Raw genomic sequence first — 21,953 nt, forward strand, 5'->3', positions numbered from 1 at the left:
CAGCTGCTAAGGTGAAACTTCAGGAGGACAACATTCCAACCCTGGCCCAAGAAAACACCAACAACAATAAACAGCACACACTTACAGGCAGCTATCAGTCACAAACTGTGAGTCACAAGGCTCTGCCTGGGGATCTCACCCATCCCCCACCCAAGGCACTGATTCATCAAAGTTTGTTTTCAATGCTATTATTTTTAGTCAGCCAAACAATGTTTTAAATGGCCATAGAGAAAAGGGGAGGGGAACTGAGTAGAGTGCCCCTGAAGAACATCAATTATTTTTCTAATACTCCACCAGGACCTCAGCCAATAAGCAGCATGGCACTTTTGTTGGAGTATAGGCACTGGAAAAGGATCCTTCCCTTACGAACTGCCATTCTTGTAGATAGTAACCTCTGAGACCAGGGGTCTCCAGGTGGCCCTGCTGATGCCATCACCAAATTTCATTCTTGAGAAAGAAAGGGCACATTTACTGAGCACCTACTATGAGCTGCACACATGGGCTAGGTACCTGCCCCATCTTAGCTCACTCTTACGTGAGGTCAGCAGTCCTCCCATTTTTTTTAAAAAGATTTATTTATTATTATATGTAAGTACACTGTAGTTGTCTTCAGACACACCAGAAGAGGGCATCAGATCTCATTACAGATGGTTGTGAGCCACCATGTGGTTGCTGGGATTTGAACTCAGGACCTTCGGAAGAGCAGTCGGTGCTCTTAACTGCTGAGCCATCTCACCAGCCCCCTTCTCCCATTTTTCACACAGGAAAACTGAAGCAAAAGATATGACCAAGGCCACCAGGCTCCATGCTGTCCTTCACTCTGCTGTGTTATAATGTCCTGGTTTCCTCTCCCACTCCACAGGTGATATGTGACAAACCCATTAGGGAACAGAGAAGTGGCCACAAAGAAACATGCTAGGGGTAGTCCACCTAGAGTCTGGGCCTGGGCAAGCTAAGAATCTCTACCAGAGAGGCATGAGAACAGAGAAATCCAGTGTTCTGCCTTAGCACTCTGTCTGATGTTTGTAGCTGGGAAGAAAAGAAAGAAATAAAAAGATACATAGTGAAAAAAGAAAAGGAAAGGAAAAGAGAAAGGAGAAAAGAAAAGAAAAAACAGAAGAGAAAAGAGAAAAGGGAAAAGAAAAGAGCTCTTTCTGGATCTATTACTCCACATTTGGGATCTGCCCAGAGGTGATTTTTTAAGGAAAAAATGCCTTTTGGCATTTTTGAACTGTGACAGCGTCAAAACAGACCTTTAAACACACACACACACACACACACACAAAAGGCATTACTATTGTCAAAAGCTGTCAAAAGCTTTTGCACACACACACACACACACACACACACACACACACACACACACCAGGGGCCCCTCCGGCCCACAATTGGCTCAGCGATGGGCAATATAAAGTTTGGCAGTAGGCGCAGTCAGATGGGTGACTCTCGTTTCCAAGGCAAACCTGTATGCTGCTTTCTAAACAGTACTCGCCCCAAACAAACGCCCAGCGGAGCACAGAGAACTTGCCAGATGTGAGTGGGGAAAGCCTTGGGACATAGAAAAAGAATGAACTCAAAGAAACTCGTTTTCCATTTCCTAGACGGGGTTCAAACTTGTAAGCTCCCTGCTCCCTCTGCCTGCGTAATTGGGGGTAGTGTCTGTCTTTGTATAGACACTAGAAAATAAATAAAGGAAGCTCCTTGGGTAAACACTGACATGAGCCAACATTTCCACAGGTATCTGCTAGAATACCCACCTCTGGTAGTTAACCGTTTTTAGGCATCTGTGGTCATTAAAGTCAACTTCCTGCTCCAAGGGTAGCCAAAAATAGCAACAAAGGAAGGCAAACCGCTCACTGCATCCGAAGACACACAGTCTCCAGGCTTCATCCTCCAGTTGGGTATTTTTACACGCCTTTGTAGTTCAAGTTTGCCGATTTAGTCAAGGGTGGTCAGGGGGCCAGGAGGGCAAGGGGAGGGGACAACCGAAATTTAAAGACTGAACTCCAGAGCTGTGTACTTGCTTTTATAAATTAATTGGCACTGGACTGATAGATAATTAAAGAAGATCCATGATTCAATTAATGAGCCAGTTGTACACCAAAAAAAGAACTTCTAAATCGGGGCTAGTGAGATGGTTCAGTGGGTAATTGGTGCATGACACCGAGCCTGACGACCCAGTTCCTGACAACCAGAGATCCACGCAGTGGAAGAGCCGACAAGTGGTCCTCCGATCTCCACTTCTGCACCTATGGCACATGTGCCCCACCACACACACACATACAAAAGACAGTGCAATTTTTAAATGGCTTCAGAAACTTCTAGAATGCCTATATGAAAATCAAAGCGGAGTCCCAAGAGCCCTCCACCAGAATTTGCTACCTAAACTATCTACCAACCAGCTGAGAACAACTGAGATGCAGAGAAATTAAGTGATCTGCCCCAGATAACACAGAGAATCAAAAACAGAGCAAGGTTTAGAACCCTACCATGTCTGTCATGCCTGCTTCCAAAACAATCTCTGACCGAGGGCATTAAGTAAGTTTTCTTTGATAGCATTTATGGAATCTGCTAAACAAACTTTTAGCTGGGTCCAGAATTAGCCAGACTTCTTAATTAATGGCCTCTACTGTGTTTTCAATTTAAACTGAGTCTCTCTGTCAAAACATCGTGTGTGTAGTGTAGCAGCGTGCCACTGTGGCGGGCAGCAGGGGCCTCGGATATGCCACTGAGGACAGAGGGGCTTGTCCTGCAGATATGTTATTTCTCACACTGTTAAGTAAGTCAACACAGAATAATGTGTATGCTCTCTCTCTCAAAACACACACACATACACACACACACACAGAGAGAGAGAGAGAGAGAGAGAGAGAGAGAGAGAAAGAGAGAGAAAGAGAGAGAGCTCTTTGTCAGCAGTTAATCCATTTCAGAGTTTTGAGGGGACTGGTTTCTTTGCACCAAGCAAATTCTATTTACAAATTAGCCGGAGATAAACACACACAATGGTCTTACAGCTCCCAAGAAGCCATGTTTAACCAGCTGGCAGATGGGAAGCTACAGAGAGAAGCAAAGGAGCTAGCCTTCTCAAGTCCCTGTCACCCAGGGCAGGGAGCAAGCACCTGGCAGGGTCACGGAAAGAAAACAGAACAATAAACTACACACGGTCTCCTAGAGGCGTCTTTGTTCCAGAAACCACACTCCTGGACCACACTCCTGGACTGCGGAGCAAGCTCAGGGAGCAAAGGCATTTCTCACCAAGCCCGACAACTTGAGTTTGATCCTCAGGACCCACTTGATAAGAGGGACTCTTATCAAATAACTGACTTCTTCCCATGGTACTCTGACACACATGTGCATCCCATGGCACATGGTACCCCCCCTCCCTCCACATTTATTACAAATGTGTAATAAATAAGAGGATCCCAGGCCAGTGCACTACTGCTTCTAGGAACCACTGTGCTAGAAGGAAGATGAGAGGCCGAACTACAAGAGCCTTGGAGAAAAGCTGGTCCCTCCAACACACACCAGCTTCAGCTTCCGGTTCCTACACACACACACACACGTACACACACGTGCACACACACACACACACGCATGCACGCACAGCAAGATGCCCTTGCCCCTTACCTCCTACCCCATGAGCAACTTTATAACCAGCAACACTATCAGACATGGGCCAGGGAAACCAAGTCCGGTTGTATTCTTGTTTTTGTGTTTACCAGCTGTCATAGTTAATCTTGATTGCCAAGGTGATGAAATTTAAATCACCAGGAAAACGAAGCTCTGGATAGTTCTATCAGGGAATTTCTCAGTTGAGGGAACCCACTCTAACTGTGGGCAGCAGGTGTCCTGGGGCTGATCAGCAGCATTCACCTCTTTCTGCATCTTGATTGTGGGTGCCATATGACCAGCCGCTCCAAGCTCCTGCTTCCATGACTCTCCTGCCAGGATAAACTGTCACCTGAAACTGCAAGCCAAAATAAGTCCTTCTTCCCTTTGCACAAGGGGTATTTTTGCACAATGACAAGAAAGATAGTTAACACACCAGTCAGTACAGCCACGGAGATAGGAGGAACAGAAGTTAAGTAGATAGTCAAGACCCTGTTGATTTCCACCTTGGAAATTTGACTCTGAGAGAGGGCTTCTGGAAGATGAAGGGCCAGAGGGAATACCATAGCAGAATACAGTCTCATTTCAGATGAGCAAGCCCTGCCCAGTCCTATTTATTCCACAGAGGCACATTAAGAATAATGGCCGTGCAGAGCAGCAAATGGCATTTAAAAATCTCCTAATAAATTAATGGGTGGAAATTAATAGTCATTCAGTCCATTAAATTGTGTTAATTTTATTTCCATTATAATACAGCAGCCATCGCAAATTTACATTATTAAAGCAATATTTAGTTTTCAAAAACTCATTTTAATTAGAGTCGGGATGTGATAAGCTCAAACCTAATTCTCTCCATTGTCATCAGCCTCTTGCACGTCTCACCAAAACTAAACGGGGACTTCATTCATCAACTTTTTTTTTTCCATCATTAAAATGGTCATTTAAATGTTTATGTCCAGGACCTGCACGATGGCTCAGCAGGTGAACTCTCTTGCCATGTACCCAATGGCCCCAGTTCAAATGCCTGAAGCTCATGGTGGAAGGAGAGAACGCTCAGAAGTTGTCCTTTGACCTTCACACATAAGCTATGGTATGCAAGTACCCTCACTCACAAATAAATACAAAGTAAAATAACATGTTTACAGGCTAGAAAGATAGCTAGGCCGTTAAGAGCATATGTTGCTCTAACAGAAGATTCGAGTCAGGCTCCAGCAGTAGGTGGGTTGGCTCACAACTGTCACTCAATCTGGAAGTGACAGCCCTTCTGGTGCCTGTGGACACTGCACTCACATGCATATACACACATGCACATAAATAAACAAAGCACTTTAAAGTCCTTGCAAAGACTTCTAGAAGATATGATAATAAAGGTTCCAATGTCCTTTCAGAAACTGGGATTCGTGGGATTTTTCTTTCCCCAGCGTGTCATTGAGAGATGTGAAAAGCCAAGTCACACCAAAGGGAAAGGTTGAGCACCCATGATCCCCTGCTAGAGTCCCTGCTCCCACCGAGGAAACCTGAAATTCAGGTTTGTCACACTAAGTTGCCCTTTACTTCAAAGAGAAAACACTTCACAGTTGGGTCCTAGACAGCCCTCAGCTCACAGGCCCTTCAGTGTGAATGACAGGAAAGAGAGCCACTGCAGCTGTCTGCTCCACAAAAGCCCAGCAGATGAAGGGGTCATGCAAGACAACTCTCCTCAAGTCACATCACATGTACAAGCATGCACTTATACACACACACACACACACACACACACACACAGGCACACACACACACATACACACACGTGCACAGAGAGAGACAGAGACAGACAGAGACAGAGACAAAGACAAAGACAGAGACAGATAGAGGAAACATTGTTTCAAGGAAAATAGAACTAGAGATCACAATGTTAAGCAAAAATCAAACTGAGACAAAGTATGCCTTTTCACATATGCAGAATCTAGAATTTTTTATAAAATATGTAAGACATAAAACTAGAAGAGGGACTATCCAGAGGCCAGTGCAGGATGTGAGATCAAGGAGGGTAAAGGGATGTATGAGCAAAATACAAGACTCAAAAATGTCATAATGAAATCTAGTTTGTACAATGAACACACATTGATAATAATAAAGAAAAGACCAAGTTCCCACAAGCTTCACGCAGTCCAAACTCCTCAAAACATCACCCCAACCAGGTATCCAGCACACACCAACCTCCCCAACACACATGCCAACTCCCACCTGGAGCACTGATGGACCCTCAGCCCCCCTGCCAGCTCTCTATCCTAGGGCAGGAATGCTGAGTTGAATGCCTCAAGAATGCCTGCCTTGAGAGCAGGTGCCAAGGAAGGCACTTGATACGTGACTGAGTAAGTCCCACTATCAAAGAGATGAGGACACAGGGCAAAACCCAAAAACCCTACATTTCCCCAGCATGTCTTCAAACACTTTTGGGGCCTCATCTTAAGCCAGTTTTATGCCCATTCGTGAAGGTTCCGGGCTGGTGAGATGGCTCAGCCAGTAAAGGTGCCCGCCACCAAGCCTGATGACCTGAACTTCATCTTCAGGACTCAGATGGTGGAAGCAAGTACAGAATATTGTCTGCAAGCTGTCCTCCGATTTCCAAATGTGCACCATAGCATGCACACAATTAATTAATTAATTAATGCATTAATACAATACAGACCATTTTAAAGCCAGGAAGGGACCTGAATTCCAGGGGCTGGGTGGGGTTTATCTTCCAAAGAGAAAGCAGGTAGCTCTCATGGTTTAATATTCTATTGTTGTGCCTTCACACGTATATATCACAGTCACCTTTCCCACAGCACTGCCAATCTCCAAAAATTCCCCTGTCTTCTCAAACAGCATCCCTGCATCCCTTCCTAGGGCATATAGCACTGGGTCAGAGACTGAATACACAAGAAACCAATCCTATGTTTTCTGATTAGAAACTAAGAGTAAAAAAGCTGCCCGCAAAAAAGTATGGACGCAAATACTCTGCCCCAGGACCAAGCAGGGAGGGTCAAAGTTCCTTCCAACCAGAGAAGATACCCGCTGTTCTGCAGCCTCTGTCCTGATGGGTTGCATGCTGGCAGCTGGGTAGAGGCTTGCTGCCAATGGTTTACACTGAGGTGGTTGGCTGGAGACCTATGGGGTATTGTCCAAAGCTGGAGAAAGCTGTTACAGGTGAGGAGGGTAGCCTGACAAAGTCCCTGGAGGACCCAGCAGGAGGTCAGAGTACAAAGGGGGTGAGCAAAGTGGTGGTGAGGTGCTTCCTGTAACACCTACTTCACTCCTTGATGTTTTCCCTCTGGATCTGGTGAGATGTAACAAAGCCGAAGATCCCTTCTAAGCCAGAGATGCCCTCGGCTTGGTCCAGGGCTGGCTCTCCCCTGCAGCTGACCTGTCTCTCTCAAAGGCAGGTGCTTCAGTTTCCCTTTAGGAACTGGAGAGGGAGACACCTGTGTCTCCTCTCAGCCGCTCAAGCAGGTGGGAGTGGGCTGCTGGGGTGGAACCCATCTAAGCTCTACCCCGCCCCTGCCCTGCTCTCCACTCTGTGGAGTAAAGTGAAATTCCCACACCTCATCTCTGTGAAAGGCAAGCAAGCCTCACTCCAGCTCTGCCGGTCACTAAATGTGCCTAGAGCTGGGGTAAAGAAGCCAGCCAGCCTATGGCACAGAGCTACGACAGCCAAAAGGTACCACAGCCGGTTCCACATCTCAGACTGAAGATCCTTACAGCCCAGCTCGAGATTTTGACAGACTGTACTGAGGCACCCGGTGTCCCGCCCCACGCCCCACACGAAGCTGGTGACTAAGTCACACACTCTCCTTTGTCTGCTTTCCAAAGCCCTAGTTCTCAAAGGCAGCAATGTGACAAGCGACACACAAGCCCTGGGCTTAGCAGACACAGGGATAGCACTAGCACATAGCCAACTAGTCACCTCCCCAAGACGTGGCCTTTAGCTTCTCTGCCCATGGCCAAAACAGCAGCGGCTGTTGCCAAGGGAGACAGGGTGACCCAGAGGCGTGGGCACAAAATCCAGGGATGGAAATCCACCTTTGTCTGGATCCACCCAAGCAACTGGGTCTCTCTAATTGAGAAAAGATAAAAGAAAACAATCCCAGGGCTGGGAGGGTAGCTCAGTAGCAGAGTGTTTGCCTAACATGCAAGGAGCCCTGGGTTCAGTCCTCAGTGCAGTCAAAGAACCAAGGAACAACACCCTGCTTCCAAACCCCGCCGTCTATGCACAGGTACCTAGTCCTAGGAAGCTGGGAGCACAGGTGTTAGCCTGAACTCTCAGAAGCACACTAACTTTTACCTGTCTTTGAGGAAGGCACAGCCTCTCCTCCAAGCTGACCCCAGCCCAAAGATTAACCAAGAGCCTTGGTTAATCAAGGCAGAAGAGATCCACTACCCACCCTGGACAAGGATGCTTAGGGGACACCGAGTCCAAAAGAGCCTGGGAGAAAGGGCATGCCAGATGTAGTCGAACGCTTTCCCTCTCTACGTTCTGTTGCTTTGGAAGCAAGATCATTTTATTTTAGACCTCCAGGTCTTTTCTGATCCCCAGCTCTATGGTCTTCCAGGCCATATGAAAGTGCCTTGTAAATTGTGAAACACTCTGCACAGCTGTTTCATAGTTGATAGCACTGGAGGAGGGTTCAAAACAGAAAGCACTTGGGCTGGGTGTATGCACCCAGGCAGACTGGGAAAGGCTGCTTCTCCAGATGCGACAGAGCCCTGTGAAACTCAACCTTCCCACTTCATCCAAAGGACAAAGGAGAAGGGAAGCCCAAGAAGGGGCCAAAACCCAGGTGCCTCTCTGGCCATCACATCACACCAGGTCCCCTAACTCTGGCTGGCAGAGGCTCAGCGGCCAAGCGTTCTTCTCAGACAACCCACTGCCTTCCCTCTCCTTCACTGATGGGTCCACCCACCCAGGTTTGGAGGTTATTAGATTTTTGTTTATATTTTGTTTTGTTTCTATTTTTTTTAAGTTGGCATTCCTACCATATGTGGTGTTTGTTTCCAGGGAAGGCCGACCCTGGGTTCCTGTGGACAGATGTTGTTTTGTGCCTTGCTATCGGGGGCTGGCAGCCCATACACAGCTGCCTTGAGCAGGTGGCCAAGGATGGAAGCTACCCCGGCGATGACCTCTACTATGGTAGGCCCTGGGAACCCTGTCTCCATCCCTTTGCAGCCAGAACGCCCCCAAACATCCCCACCTGCCCCTCATCTGGAATCAGTCTTTAAAGGTGTCTGAGAAGAAGCAAAACCAGAAGACTAAAGTGCCCTCACCGCATCGCCCAGACACAGCTATGCTCTAGAAGGCCTTGGGAGTGAAGTCACTGACCCCTTCCATCAGCCATCTGTGAGCTCCCGCCCGACTCCTCTAGCCCGATGGGAAGGATAAAGGAGGTCAGGACAGATGGCAAAGCGCTTTGGGAAAAGAGGCTCTACAGGAATGCAGGGCCGATGGGAGGCCAGCCCTGGGGTGTTTTGTTATCTGCCTGGAGATGCCTGCTCGATTTTAGGCACCCGCATACTCTGGATTAAAAAGATCGCAAACCAGCAGGGGTGGGGTGGGAAGAGGGAAAGCCCCTACTTTCTGCCACTTGTTTCTCCCGCTTCAAAGTCGGTGCTCTGCTCTCCAACTAAGTGCGTGCGTGCACGCGTGCACAGGGGGCGGGAGGCTGGCACAACCAAATCTAAAAATACTCAGTAAAAATGCTAATCCCAAGGCAAAGAAAGAGCGAAGAAGGAATCTGTCAATCAACGGGCTCCCGCTCCTCACCCACAGCTGTACCGACTGCATTCCTGTAGACAGGGAAAAGAAGTGGTGGAACAGCGCTGAAGAAAAGAAAGGGACACACGCCACCACCTCCACGAGCGCGGGGCGGGAGGCAGCGGAGGAGGAGGGGCTCGGCCGGCAGAGCCGAACAAAGCGGGGCCTCCACTTGGAGCCCGAAGCCCCGAGAGTTGGGGGGCCAACCTCAGAAGCACCCCCGTTGCCCGGAGGCGGCTGGCAATCCTTCATGTCTGGAAGCCAAAATGCCGCACGGAAGCCTGGGCTCTGAGCCTGGGCAAATCCGAAGAAGGTTTTGTTTGGGGTCCCTCCACCCACTCCCCGTCCCCTACAGGCGCGCGCACACACACGCACACGCCCTCCCCTCTCCACCCGGGCCGCGCTAGGGGGCTGGGCCGACGCGCCCCCCGCCGCTCCGGGACCCCACCTGGGGATGGTAATGCACTTGGTGTTCACGTTCTGCGTGGTGATGGCCTTCTCCAGCTCGTCCAACTGCCCCGTCTTCTTGAGCTTCTTCACCAAGCTCTTGACCGCCTTCTCGCACCACTTCTCCTCCTGCCCGTTCTGCTCGCCCTTCTTCCAGCCCAGCAGGCGCTTCACGATCGGGGGGGTGAAGGGCAGGATGGACGACATGGCTGGCACGGGAGGGTCACCGGCGCCCCCGGCGGGGCTGGGCGCACTGGCGACGCCGGGGGCGCACAGAGGCGGCACGGCCCGCGCCTCGTCCGAACTTCGCTTTTAAACTCTGGAGAACTTGCCCGGGCGTCCGGGCCAGGACCGCGGCGCTGCAGCTGCGGGGATCGGGAGCACGGCGGCGCCCGAGCGGCTCCACGCGGACCGACGGACTGACGGGCAGGCCCCGGACGCGCGGGGCGGAGGCGGCGGCCGCGAGACTCCGAGTGGCAGTAGAAAGTTTAGGTTTCCGCACGGGGTAGCTGTTTGGGTGCCGCCTCCGGGACGGAAAGTCCAACCCCCAGCCAAACTTTGCTGGCCTGGATGGCTTTGGTGCGCAGATCCCTCCGCCTCTGCAGCGCTGCTGCTCCTCCTCCTCCTCGTCCTCCTCCTCTGCGATCGCCGCCTCGCCGGGCTGGCCAAGGCTGTGCAGCCGCGCTCCCCGTTCCTCTCCCGCCCGCTCCCAAGTCTACGTTTCACGCAGCTCCGCGTGCAAGCCTCCTTCCCAGCGCTGTCGCCGCCCCCTCGCTGCCGGGGCTCCCCGCTCCTCCCCCGCGCCCTGCTCCGGGGAGGACCCGCGGCCTTCCCCGCCCAGCGCCGCCAAGCGCGCCCACGTGGGCCACCGGGCACGGCGGCCGTCAGCTCTGCCAAGTGCCGCGGGTCCGGACTCCTGGGGACTCGCCGCCCCCCAGACGCTCAGAGGCAGTTGCCGGGACTAGAGAGGATTAGACTCGCAGGGAACAGGCACTGTCCGTCAAGGGCTGGCTGCAGCCCGGAGAGGACCGGAGCGCGGTGAGAGGTTCAGAAAAGCTCCAGGCCCAGGAAGTTGGGGCACGCTGATCTCGCTCAGTGGCCGGGGCTGCTTTAGGAGGATTTTGTTGTTGTTGTTTTGTTTTGTTTTGTTTTTGTTTTCCTGCTGGGTGAGATCAGAACGGCTGACTGCCTGAGACAGCGGAGGAGGGAGTTGGAAAAGGGGAAAGGGAGACTTAAAAGGAGAGTTAAGAGACCTCAGTGACAACTTGAACAATAGCTGGAGCCAGGGGTCCCTTGGGCCCAGTGAACCAAGCTCTTTGCAGAAAACGGGCCTCAAAGACATCTGTTGCGTTCCTGAAGGAATGAAAGGGGGTGCTTTAGGGTTTTTCTTTGGGGGAGGCGGAGAATTAACATTACAGGGTGTTACTGAAGTTCCGAAATTCGACACCAAACAAGAGAGCTTTTGTTTACAAAGAAATGAACTCGCACACACAAAGTAGAGCGAGCGGGGAGGACTCGGGAAGTTTATTTCAAGTTAGCCTAGGTGGGAAGCCAAGAGAACCTGACTTTGGGAAACCCTAGGGCTTTACTGCAGACTAGCCATAATCAGGCCTGGTTGCCCACGGTCCCTCCACGGATTTGGGGTGTTACAGCAGACCCTCAGCTCCTTTATCCTGTTTCAGCCTCCCTATCAGGCTAGCCCAGTAGCTAAGAGTATGCTTGGCTCTGCTCGCGCGCGCTCACACACACGCACACACGCACACACACACACACTCTTCTCTCCGGTGGTGAGAAACAAGTTATTTGCAAACCAAGATCCGGTGGTGCGAGTTACAAAGCCCTATAGTCAGCCCAGAAGCTTCAGGGGCCCCCTGCTCTGTCCCCGAGGCTGCCCCACCACCAACCGCCCGCCGCAGCTCCTCAGGGGTTGTGGTTTCTCGGAGATGAAAGGAAGACCCCTGAGGCTCAGCAAGCCGGTTCCTGCAAACCAGTTAGATGGTGGCTGCAGCCTCCCTTCCACTCGCTGCTAGAGACTATAAGGAAGGAGGTCTTTTTTGTTTTTTGTTTTTTGTTTTTTGTTTTTTTGTTTGTTTGTTTGTTTTTCAAGACAGGGTTTCTCTGTGTAGCTCTGGCAGTCCTGGAACTCGCTCTGTAGACCAGAGCAAAGCTGGCCTTCGAATAGAGATCCGCCTGCCTCTGCCTCTGCCTCAGCTACTGGCGTTAAAGGTGGGCGGTCTTCATTGCTGTGTTCAAACCGATAAACCAATCGCTGCCTTTAAAGTCCTGGGAGGCACAGCCCCAAGGGTCAGAGCCAGGATTTAAACCCAGGTTTTTTGTTGTTTTTGGTTTTGTTTTTGTTTTGGAGGGGGTATTTTGGTTTTTTGTTGGTTTGGGTTTTTTTGGGGGGGTTGGTTTTGGTTTTGAGGTCTTGCTATTGGCCCTAGAGCTCTAAAGGGCAGCTACTACAACACAATTTGCAAAACAAAAGCTTTTCTCACAGGTGCATAATTACAATATGGCCAGATATGGTCTCAGGCCCTTTCCTCTCCACTTCCTAGGCTGTTGGGATTTTGCAAAAGTCCAGGGCAAGACAAGGAATGAAGGGCAGTGTTGATTCCATTCATGAGGAAGGGTAGCCAGGAGAGCTGGTTCAAATCCTGTTTCTCTCTCTAGCACTTCATGTCACAAATATGCTCCTTGTTGAGAGATTCACAATAAACGAGGAAGGTCCTTAACCACAAGGAGCTCCCAGCCAGAGAAGCACCAAGGGATAGGGATGAAGTTGTGCCTGGGTGGACAGAGGAAAAGGGCCTGTGCAATCATCTTCCAATAAGAACTTAATTGTAGCCAGGTGGCACATGCCTCTAATCCCAGCACTCAGGAGGCAGAGGCAGGTACATCTCGGAGTTCAAGGCCAGTCTCAGCTACAAAGTGAATTCCAGGATAGCCAGGGATATACAGAGAAGCCCCATCTCAAAAAACAACAACAAAAGGTATTTCTAACCTGGACATAAAACCAAGTAAGGCAGCAAGGTCAAGTCCAAGGCACCCAGGACCTCTACCTTGCTGAACCTCTAGTCTCTCACCTATGCAGCATGGTGAATCTAGAAAGAATGTTAGAAACATTCAGATTGTTCTTCAGGGCAATGCCCTCACCCACAGGTGAAGCCATGTCTGAGGGAAGCTGCATGTCCCACAGAGGAAAGGAGGGTCTCTGAGGAGAGAAGACAGGAGCGGAGTCGGCAGCATGGAAGAACCATTACATCACTGAGGCCCAGAAGGGACCATCATCCACCCCTTTGTTTCCCTGAGAGGAGAAAATGACCAGTGAGACCCACTTGTATGACTGAAGGACTTCCTGAACTTCCCTCCTGTGTCAGCATCCATGTACTAAGGACCACTGGCTTACAAGAAAAAACGAAAGTGTCATTTCTAACATCCGTCTTTTTCCTGAGTCTCGCTGTGAGAAAGTTTTGGGGGCACAAAACCAGTTTCCCATGGGGGAGGAATAGAGCCCTCTACCTTGGGCAGTGCACAGGCAGGCAGCTCAGGATTGATTGGTCAGAACTTCAGCTAGCACCTGCTCTCCTAGGACCCAGCCAGACCTGCCCTGCAGCCTTTGTCCTTGTCCTCGGGAGGGAAACATTAGTTCAGTTAATTTTTCATCCCTGTGGGTGCAAAGTTCAAGAGAGGCAGGATTGTGGGTGGAGACAGCTATGTCTCCCTAGGAATAGAGAGCACAATCAGGTCAGAGCCTAAGATACCCACACGCTAAGTGTGTATGGTGTGGTTCCTGGGGGAATCATGCAAAGAAATGAACAGGAACATCTGGCCACAGTTAAGATAGTTAATCAACAGGTGATGAATGGAGAAAGAGCATCAAGAGGGCTCTGCCTACATCTCACACAGAAGGGAGGCAACTGGTGGACAAGCAAGGCTTGAAGCATCATCAGAGGCCCTCCTGCAGGAGACAGCCTTTGCCTGCAGGCTTGGTCTAGCAGGTGTCTGTAGTCCATACCCAAGGTGGCCCTCCTAGAACTCAGGAAACCCAGGTTCCACATGGAGCTCCATGTCCAGCCAAGAACCAACTTCTAAAAGTTGATCTCTGACCTCCACATGAGGGCTGTGGCACACATCTGCCTCCCATAAATGAATGTATATGTACAAATCAGTAAATGTAGTTGTCATTTTAAACAAAGCCACTGTCCCAAGTAAAATCAATAAATTAGTAGTACGATGCTATATGTCAAATATAAAGATAACACACAGCAAACCACTGAACACCTGTTGGGCTATTTCTTTGTTTTTTTTTTAATGGAAAATGAAACTGTTAGACTATGAAAGGATTGGGCCACATGCACATTGCCACCAAGAGTATAAAACAGTGTTGACTTGGAGACAACGGCATAATAATTACCCAAAACAATTAAACATAGAATTACCATAGGGCTCACCAATTCCACTTCTGGCCATACACACACACACACACACACACACACATTCAATGGAAGCAGGAGTCCAAAGATAATATTTGCACACCAATATTCATAGCAACATTATTTCACAATACCCAAAGTTGGAAAACCCACAAATGACTGTGAGTGACAGGGTGAGGTCTATATGCACAGTGGAATATTATTGAGCTTTAAAAAGAAATACTGGGGCTGGAGAGATGGCTCAGCGGTTAAGAGCATTGGCTGCTCTTCCAGAGGTCCTGAGTTCAATTCCCAGCAACCACATGGTGGCTCACAACCATCTGTAATGGGATCCAATGCCCTCTTCTGGTGTGTCTGAAGACAGCTGCAATGTACTCATATAAACAGTTCTGGGATAAATATCCCTAATTCTGGGATAAATATCTCATATCCCTAGTTCTGGGATAAATAAATACATCTTTTAAAAAAAAGAAAGAAAAGAAAAGAACCAGGCAGTAGTGACACACACCTTTAATCCCAGCACTTGGGAGGCAGAGATAGGTAGATTTCTGAGGTTAAGGCCAGCCTGGTCTACAGAGTGAGTTCCAGGACAGCCAGGGCTACACAGAGAAACCCTGTCTCAAAAAAAAAAAAAAAAAAAAAAAAAAAAAAAAAACAGAAAAAAGAAAAAAGAAAGAAAGGAAAGAAAGAAATACTGATTTGTGCTGTGACAGAGAAGAGCCTGGCAAACTCTATGCCAATTGCAGTAAGCTAATCACAAAATGACTAACATTGTGTGAGTCACATTTGTAGAGACAGAAAGCAGGTGGTGTTTGCCAGGAGCTGAGAGAAAGGAACTGGAAGTACTACGAGTTACTTACTGGGCATGGAGCTTCAGAACAGGAAGAAAGATTTCTGAAGGTAGACGACAGTGAGGGTTCTTTAACAGCATAAGCATAGGCAATACCCAGAATTGTACACTTAAAACAGGTAAAGGGGATTTCAAGATGACTCTGCAGCTAAGAGCACAGGCTGCTCTTGCAGGGGACCCCAATCCCGTTTCCAGTACCTGCATTACAGCTCACAACTGTTAACGCCAGCCTCAGGAGATCCAGTGCCCTCTTCTGGCCTCTGTAGGCACTGTATGTATGTGGTGCACTTAGAGGCAGGCAAAACACTCATACACATAAAAATAAAATATTTAAAATAGATATGTCTAAAAAAACATACTGGACACAGAATAAATAGATGCTTGAGGGCAGTAAATGGAAAGGAAAATTAAAGCTAAACAGAAATAATAAATTCCTGGATCTGTACTGATCAAGTGTCTTGTGCTAGGAAGAGTGTGATTAGCCAAATTCTTTGGATGGTCTTGGCAAGGTTAAGGTGTTATTTTCTTCACATAGCAGTAGTAAAAATGCTCATTTTTACAGCTTACTCAAAAGATGGTACCTATGCCTTTTAGCCCCACCTAGTTCTGGGATCAAGATCTCTCACATAGGGTGAACACAGTGAAGATGATATTAAATGCTTGTCTAATGCCTCCCTAGGGATGTGTGCACCGAGAGATTTTTCCATGACATCTTAAGAAACACAGCCAGGGGACCAAGGCATCTATGGGTCTGCTCTGGGTGAGGCTTTCAGATTTCAAGGATGAGGTCATATTTAAGGTTCCCTTAGCTTTAGACTGGAGATGTGATTCGGATGGTAGAGTGCTTGTCTAACATGCATCAACACTGGGTCCCACACCCAGCACCAAATAAATTAGGCATGGTCACTCATGCCTATAATGTCACCACTAGGAAGGTTGAAGGCAAGAGGAACAAACATTCAAGACCATCTTTGGCTACCATAGGGAATGTTCCAGGGCAACCTGGGCTACATGAGACCCTGTCTCCAAAAACCATAAAAACAAAACTAAATCATAGTCTGTTGTTATCACTGTTTCATAAAAGAAAGACCAGAGACCCTGCAAGCTGAGCCGCTCTTGGCCCAAACTAGACTGGATACAGACTGCTAGTGCATGACTGCTGGCCCAGGCTGGATCCCTCTGTCACCAGTGCCCTCAGTGGGATCTCTAGTGTTGATCTTGGAGTGTCCCTGGAGGATCAAGACTCTGTCCAGGGAAAGTCCTGAGGGGACCCAGGAACAGGGCCAAGCTGTAGCGGTCAAGAGAGTCCTGTGGATCAGTAAACAGAGCCCAAGTCATATCCATGAAACTATTTTGAGTTTTCTTACAGTATCTCCCTCTGGTTTAAGGAACTGCAGACCTGAGATCTCCGGGATCCTTACTGTTCACGATTTCTTTTTTCAGAATGCAACCCTACCTATTTTCATGACATGCATACATGCCATGTAAGTTTTCTCCCTGTATTCACTTGACCTTTGTGTTTGTACTTATCTTGTACAAATGCACATATCTCCACAGAGGTCACTGAGTTTTCCCTTTCCTCTTTCCTGGGACAAGTTAGTCACGAACATGGCCTCTGCTCATGTTCCAGCTTATCACATAGACCTAAAATGTAGAGGTCAGAAAACCTGGCCTAATTATTGCTGTTTTAATTTTTTAATACAGATATGTATCTAACCACCAGAGAGATGTACTCAAATGAAACTTTCTCCAAAAGTGGCAAGATTGTATGCCTTTAAATTACCTTATTAACATATTGTTATTCTTCCATTAAAGTCAATAGCTGTGTATCATCAAAGGAACTGAAGTCAGGGTCTTGAGCAAATATTTACACACTCATGTTCATTAGCATCATTTACAATAGCCAAAAGGTGGAAGGCATCCAAGTGCCACAAGCAGATGATGAATGAGCAGAATGCAGTGTGTGCAGACATACACTAGAATATTGTTCAGTCTTAAGGAAGGAAAGTCTAACACATGCTATGGCCTCTGTGCACCTTGAGAAATTCTTAAGTTCAATAAGCCAGTCAGTCACAGGAGAACAAATATCTGATCCTGCAAAGATGGGATACATAAGGTAGTAAAGTCAGAGAGATGGAAAATTACCATGGTTTGCAGGCATGGTGGGGGAGGACCAGTGGGGGAGGTTGGTGTTTAATGGGCATAGGATTCTACAGGATAAAGAAAGTTCCAGAAATGAATGGTGGACCAGCAAGATGGCTCAGCAAGGAAAGATGCTTGCCACCAAACTTAACAACTTGAGTTAGGTTCTTAGGACCCACATACTGGAATGAGAGAACCAACACCCAAAAGTTGTCCTCTGACCTCCACCCATGCACCATGACACACATGTACACACACACACACACAGAATAAATAACTATAGTTAGAGTTTGATAACAACAGTAGTAGGAAACAAAACAATGTGGATGCATTTCATGCCACGGAAAGTTCTTTTCTGAGAAAGGTCTCATGTATCCCAGGCTGACCTCATGCGTTCTATGTTGAAAAAGAAAAAGGAAATTCCAAACTGAATACAGGATGCTGTTTTAAAAAAAAAATCACTGAATAAAAATAAATTTTACCCAGGCAATGGTGGCACATACCTTTAATCCCAGCACTCAGGAGGCAGAGGCAAGCAAATCTCTGTGTGTTCAGCGCTAGCCTGTTCTACAGAGGGAGCTCTACAACAGCCAGGACAACACAGAGAAACATTGTCTCAAAAAAAAGAAAAAAGAAAAAAGAAACAACAAAAGAAGTTTAAAGACATAAAGGAAACATTGTGCAGGGTGACTGCAGGGTCATCTCCCCTGCGTGAGGAAGTATAAAGCCCAGTGTCTATGGAGGAGGAGGGGATGACTATTTATGCCTTTCATCTGGGTCTCAGAAGGCGGTAGAGCTCTTGTATGGTCAGACACTGGGCGTGACAAGAGGAAGAATGAAATCCTGGCTTCAAATCCTACGTGCACTGAGAATCTTCTCCTCAATCACCACCCTGTATCCGCAGCCTGTGGGAACTCCTGGCTCTGATTTGGAGAGGATGATGTAAGGGTGGAGAGACAAGGGAAAGCTGCCCACTGCCAGAGCTCAATCTTACTGAGTGGGGTGGGGGTGGGGTAGCTTAAAGGTAAATATGTCTGGTGGTTATTGTAAAAACAGACCACTTTCATCATAGAGAGATGCTTTTAAATTTCACTATGACTTTCTGCTCATAAAAGGCTCGCTGTTGTAAAAATGAAATGAAACCAAGTTCTGCCTCTGCCATGGCCTTGAAAACTATTCTTATCGGAAAAACAGTCTCGAGAGGCCACAGTCTAAGTGATCCCACCACGAGGAAGGTCCGGGAGAAGAGCATCTTTGAGATAGAAAGACTAGTTGCCAAGGGCTAGTGGAGGGGCTAGAGAGTGACATCAGAATGTTCCCAAACTGGCCACCAGGCTACAGTTAGCATTGATTCACACCTGGGCAACACACTAAGAATAAGGGACTTTTGGGAGCTCAACCTTACATGAGAGACATCTGTATCAACACCCTTGAAGGCCAGGGACATCTCAGAAAGAATGCTGCAAGGGCTCAGAGCTGGAGGATGGAGTGCAGCCTAATGCAGATGACATGGCTGTTGTTGCTCTCAGGAACTCACTGCAATGATGAATACTGTGGCGATTTGAATATGCTTGGCCCGGGGAGTGGCACTATTTGGAGGTGTGGCCTTGTTGGAGTGGGTATGGTCTTGTTGGAGGAAGTGGCTTTAAGACCCTCATTCTAGCTACCTGGAAGCCAGTCTTCTCCTGGCTGCCTTCAGATGAAGACGTAGAGCTCTCCTTTCCTCCTGCACCATGCCTACCTGGATGCTGACATGCTCCCATTGTGATGAAAATGGACTGAACTTCTGAACCTGTAAGCCAGCCCCAATTAAATGTTGTCCTTGCAAGAGTTAGTTGCCTTAGTGGGGGGAAGGGGGACTGGAGAAGTGGCTCAGCAGTTAAGAACACTGGCTGCTCTTTCTGAGATCCTGAGTTCAATTGCCAGCAACCACATGGCAGTTCACAACTATGTATAACTCCAGTTCCAGGGGATCTGACATCCTCTCACCGACAGGCAGAAGTACTGGCTAAATACAAATGTACATGAAATAAAATAAAATAATTTTTTTTTTAAAAAAGAGTTGCATTGGCCATGGTGTCTGTTCACAGCAGTAAAGCCCTAACTAAGACAGATACCTATGGGATACTAGCACAAGATCTGCACAAGGTCAAGCTAACACGACTGGTCTAGTCAATGTTCCAGCAGGCAGGACTTACTGGACTCTGGGTTACAAAAACAAAGGTGAGGACTCTAAAGTGGGAAAGGGGCATGCTCAGGCTGTGCCTAGGGGAGTGAAGGGAGAGTTTGGAATAGACATGATCAAAATACATCGTATATGTGTATGACAAAGAATAAGTAAAGGTTAAGCAGATTTTAAAAAATTTATTGACTTCTGTGATTGTTTAACCCTGAATACACTAAGCACAAGCAAATTGCCCATTTTTAAATAAGAGACGTGTGGAGCTCAGCAGTCAAGAATGTGAGTTCTGAGCTTCCAGAGGACCCAAGCTTGGTTCACCCGTGTCAAGTAGCTCACAACTGCCTGTAACTCCAGCTCCAGGAGATCCGACACCTCTAGCCTCCTTACAGGTATGGACATAGACCTAGACACACATACACATAGTTTAAAATAAAGTAAGGGCTGGGGGAAGGACTTATTAGGTAAGAGCTCTTGTTATTGAAGAGGACCTAAGTTCAAGCCCTACCACCTACACAGTGACTCACAACCATCCAGAACTTCAGTTCTAGGAGACCTGATTCTTCCTTCTGAGCTCAGAGGGCACCAGGCACAGATGTGGTACACATGTACACATGTGCACATAACACTTATACATAGACATTAAGTAAATAAATCAGAGGGCACCAGATGTCATACACATGTACATGTGCACAAAACACTCATACACACATATTAAATAAATAAGTCGTGGTCTGTCTAGGCTGGTGCCCTGAGCAGACCTTGGGCTCAAACTCCACAGTCAGTCCCACAACACCCAGAGGAAGCTCCACTCCCAGGTGCTCTAACACGCCCAGGATCACGGGATCCCAGAATCACAGGATCACAGAGACAGCTTGACTCTGAGGAGTTCTGACACAACCAGGATCACAGCAAAGAAAGGCTCCAGTCAGATTTAGCCAGGGCAGGTAGCAGTAGAGATAACCAGATGGCGGGGGTAGGGAGTAGGGGAGGGAAGCATAAGAAAATAAGCAACACGAACCAAGGTTACTTGGCATCATCAGAACCCAATTCTCCCACCATAGCAAGTCCTGGACACACCATCACATCAGAAAAGCAAGATTCAGATCTAAAATCACTTCTCATGATGATTATACAGTACTTTAAGAAACACATAAATAACTCCCTCAAAGAGATACAGGAGAGCACAGGTAATTAGCTAGAAACCCTTAAAGAGGAAACACAAAAAAAAAACCCTTAAAGAACTACAGGAAAACACAATCAAACAGGTGAAGGAAATGAACAAAACCATCCAGAATCTAAAAATGGAAATAGAAACAATAAAGAAATCAGAAAGAGAGACAGCTCTGGGGATAGAAAACCTAGGAAAGAAATCAGGTGTCATAGATGCAAGCATCAACAACGGAATACAAGAGATAGAGGAGAGAATCTCAGGGGCAGAAGACACCATAGAAAACATTGACACAACAGTCAAAGAAAAAGCAAAAAGCAAAAAGCTCCTAACCCAAAACATCCAGGAAATCCAGGATGCAATGAGAAGACCAAACCTAAGGATAATAGGTATAGAAGAGAGTGAAGACTCCCAATGTAATGGGCCAGTAAATATCTTCAACAAAACTATAGAAGAAAACTTCCCTGGCCTAAAGAAAGAGATGCCCATGAACATACAAGAAGCCTACAGAACTCCAAATAGACTGGACCAGAAAAGAAATTCCTCCCGTCACATAATAATCAAAACACCAAGTGCACTAAACAAAGAAAGAATTTTTAAAACAGTAAAAGAACATTCTGCTTGTTTGTACGTGACAGTGTCTTGCTGAGTACCACGTAATAGTCTTGAAATCATGCTTCTCCTATCTCAGCCTCTCTATTAGAATTACACCAGACTTCTCACCAGAGACTACGAAAGCTAGAAGATCCTGGGCAGATGTCATATAGACCCTACGAGAACACAAATGCCAGTCCAGGATACTATACGAAAAACTCTCAATTACCATATATGGAGAAAACAAGATATTACATGACAAAACTAAATTTACACAATTTTTCTTTCCACAAATCCAGCCCTACAAAGGATACTAGATGGAAAACACCAACATAAGGAGCAAAACTATACCCTAGAAGAAGCAAGAAAGTAATCTTTCAACAAACCTACACAAACCTAATTCCACCTCTTACAACAAAAACAACAGGAAGTAACAATTATTTTTCTTAATATCTTAATATGAAAATGAATATTACCAACATATCGTGATTGATCGAAATCCAAAAATATGAGGAATTAGAAAATTTTTAACTGTCATCTAATGGTCTCTCTAATTTGGTAATTGGAAAAATAGGTCCAATATTGTACAATCCATATACACTTTCTGCTTGCTTGTACATGACAGTGTCTTGCTGTGTACCATGTAATGGTCTTGAAATCATGCTTCTCCTATCTCAGCCTATCTATTAGTAGTATTGTTTATTTCACATGTTTACACTATACTATGGTTTTCAGAACAGCTTACATATTTC

The 21,953-nt window shown here is 47.3% G+C and overlaps 1 protein-coding gene and 1 long non-coding RNA gene across 3 annotated transcripts in view; one reads left to right on the forward strand and one right to left on the reverse strand.

The window, feature by feature from the left end:
* Positions 1-10,591, reverse strand: part of Smad3 (SMAD family member 3) — a 113,315-nt gene extending 102,724 nt beyond the window's left edge. Inside the window, exon 1 of the mRNA XM_031344921.1 lies at positions 9,831-10,591. Within this exon, the coding sequence (XP_031200781.1) occupies positions 9,831-10,036 (206 nt within the window). The 5' untranslated portion in view covers positions 10,037-10,591. The remainder of the gene's footprint in view (positions 1-9,830) is intronic.
* Positions 10,592-10,679: 88 nt separating this feature from the next.
* On the forward strand, positions 10,680-14,102 carry LOC116073195. 2 transcript variants are annotated; one of them, XR_004111713.1, is made up of 2 exons: positions 10,680-10,867; positions 12,972-14,102. It is a non-coding gene; the product is annotated as an uncharacterized LOC116073195 (long non-coding RNA). The 2 variants fall into 2 exon arrangements; XR_004111714.1 differs by having other exon boundaries at positions 12,992-14,102.
* The last annotated feature ends 7,851 nt before the right edge of the window (positions 14,103-21,953 follow it).

This window comes from Mastomys coucha, unplaced genomic scaffold (assembly GCF_008632895.1).
Source record: "Mastomys coucha isolate ucsf_1 unplaced genomic scaffold, UCSF_Mcou_1 pScaffold23, whole genome shotgun sequence".
Taxonomy (NCBI): domain Eukaryota; kingdom Metazoa; phylum Chordata; class Mammalia; order Rodentia; family Muridae; genus Mastomys; species Mastomys coucha.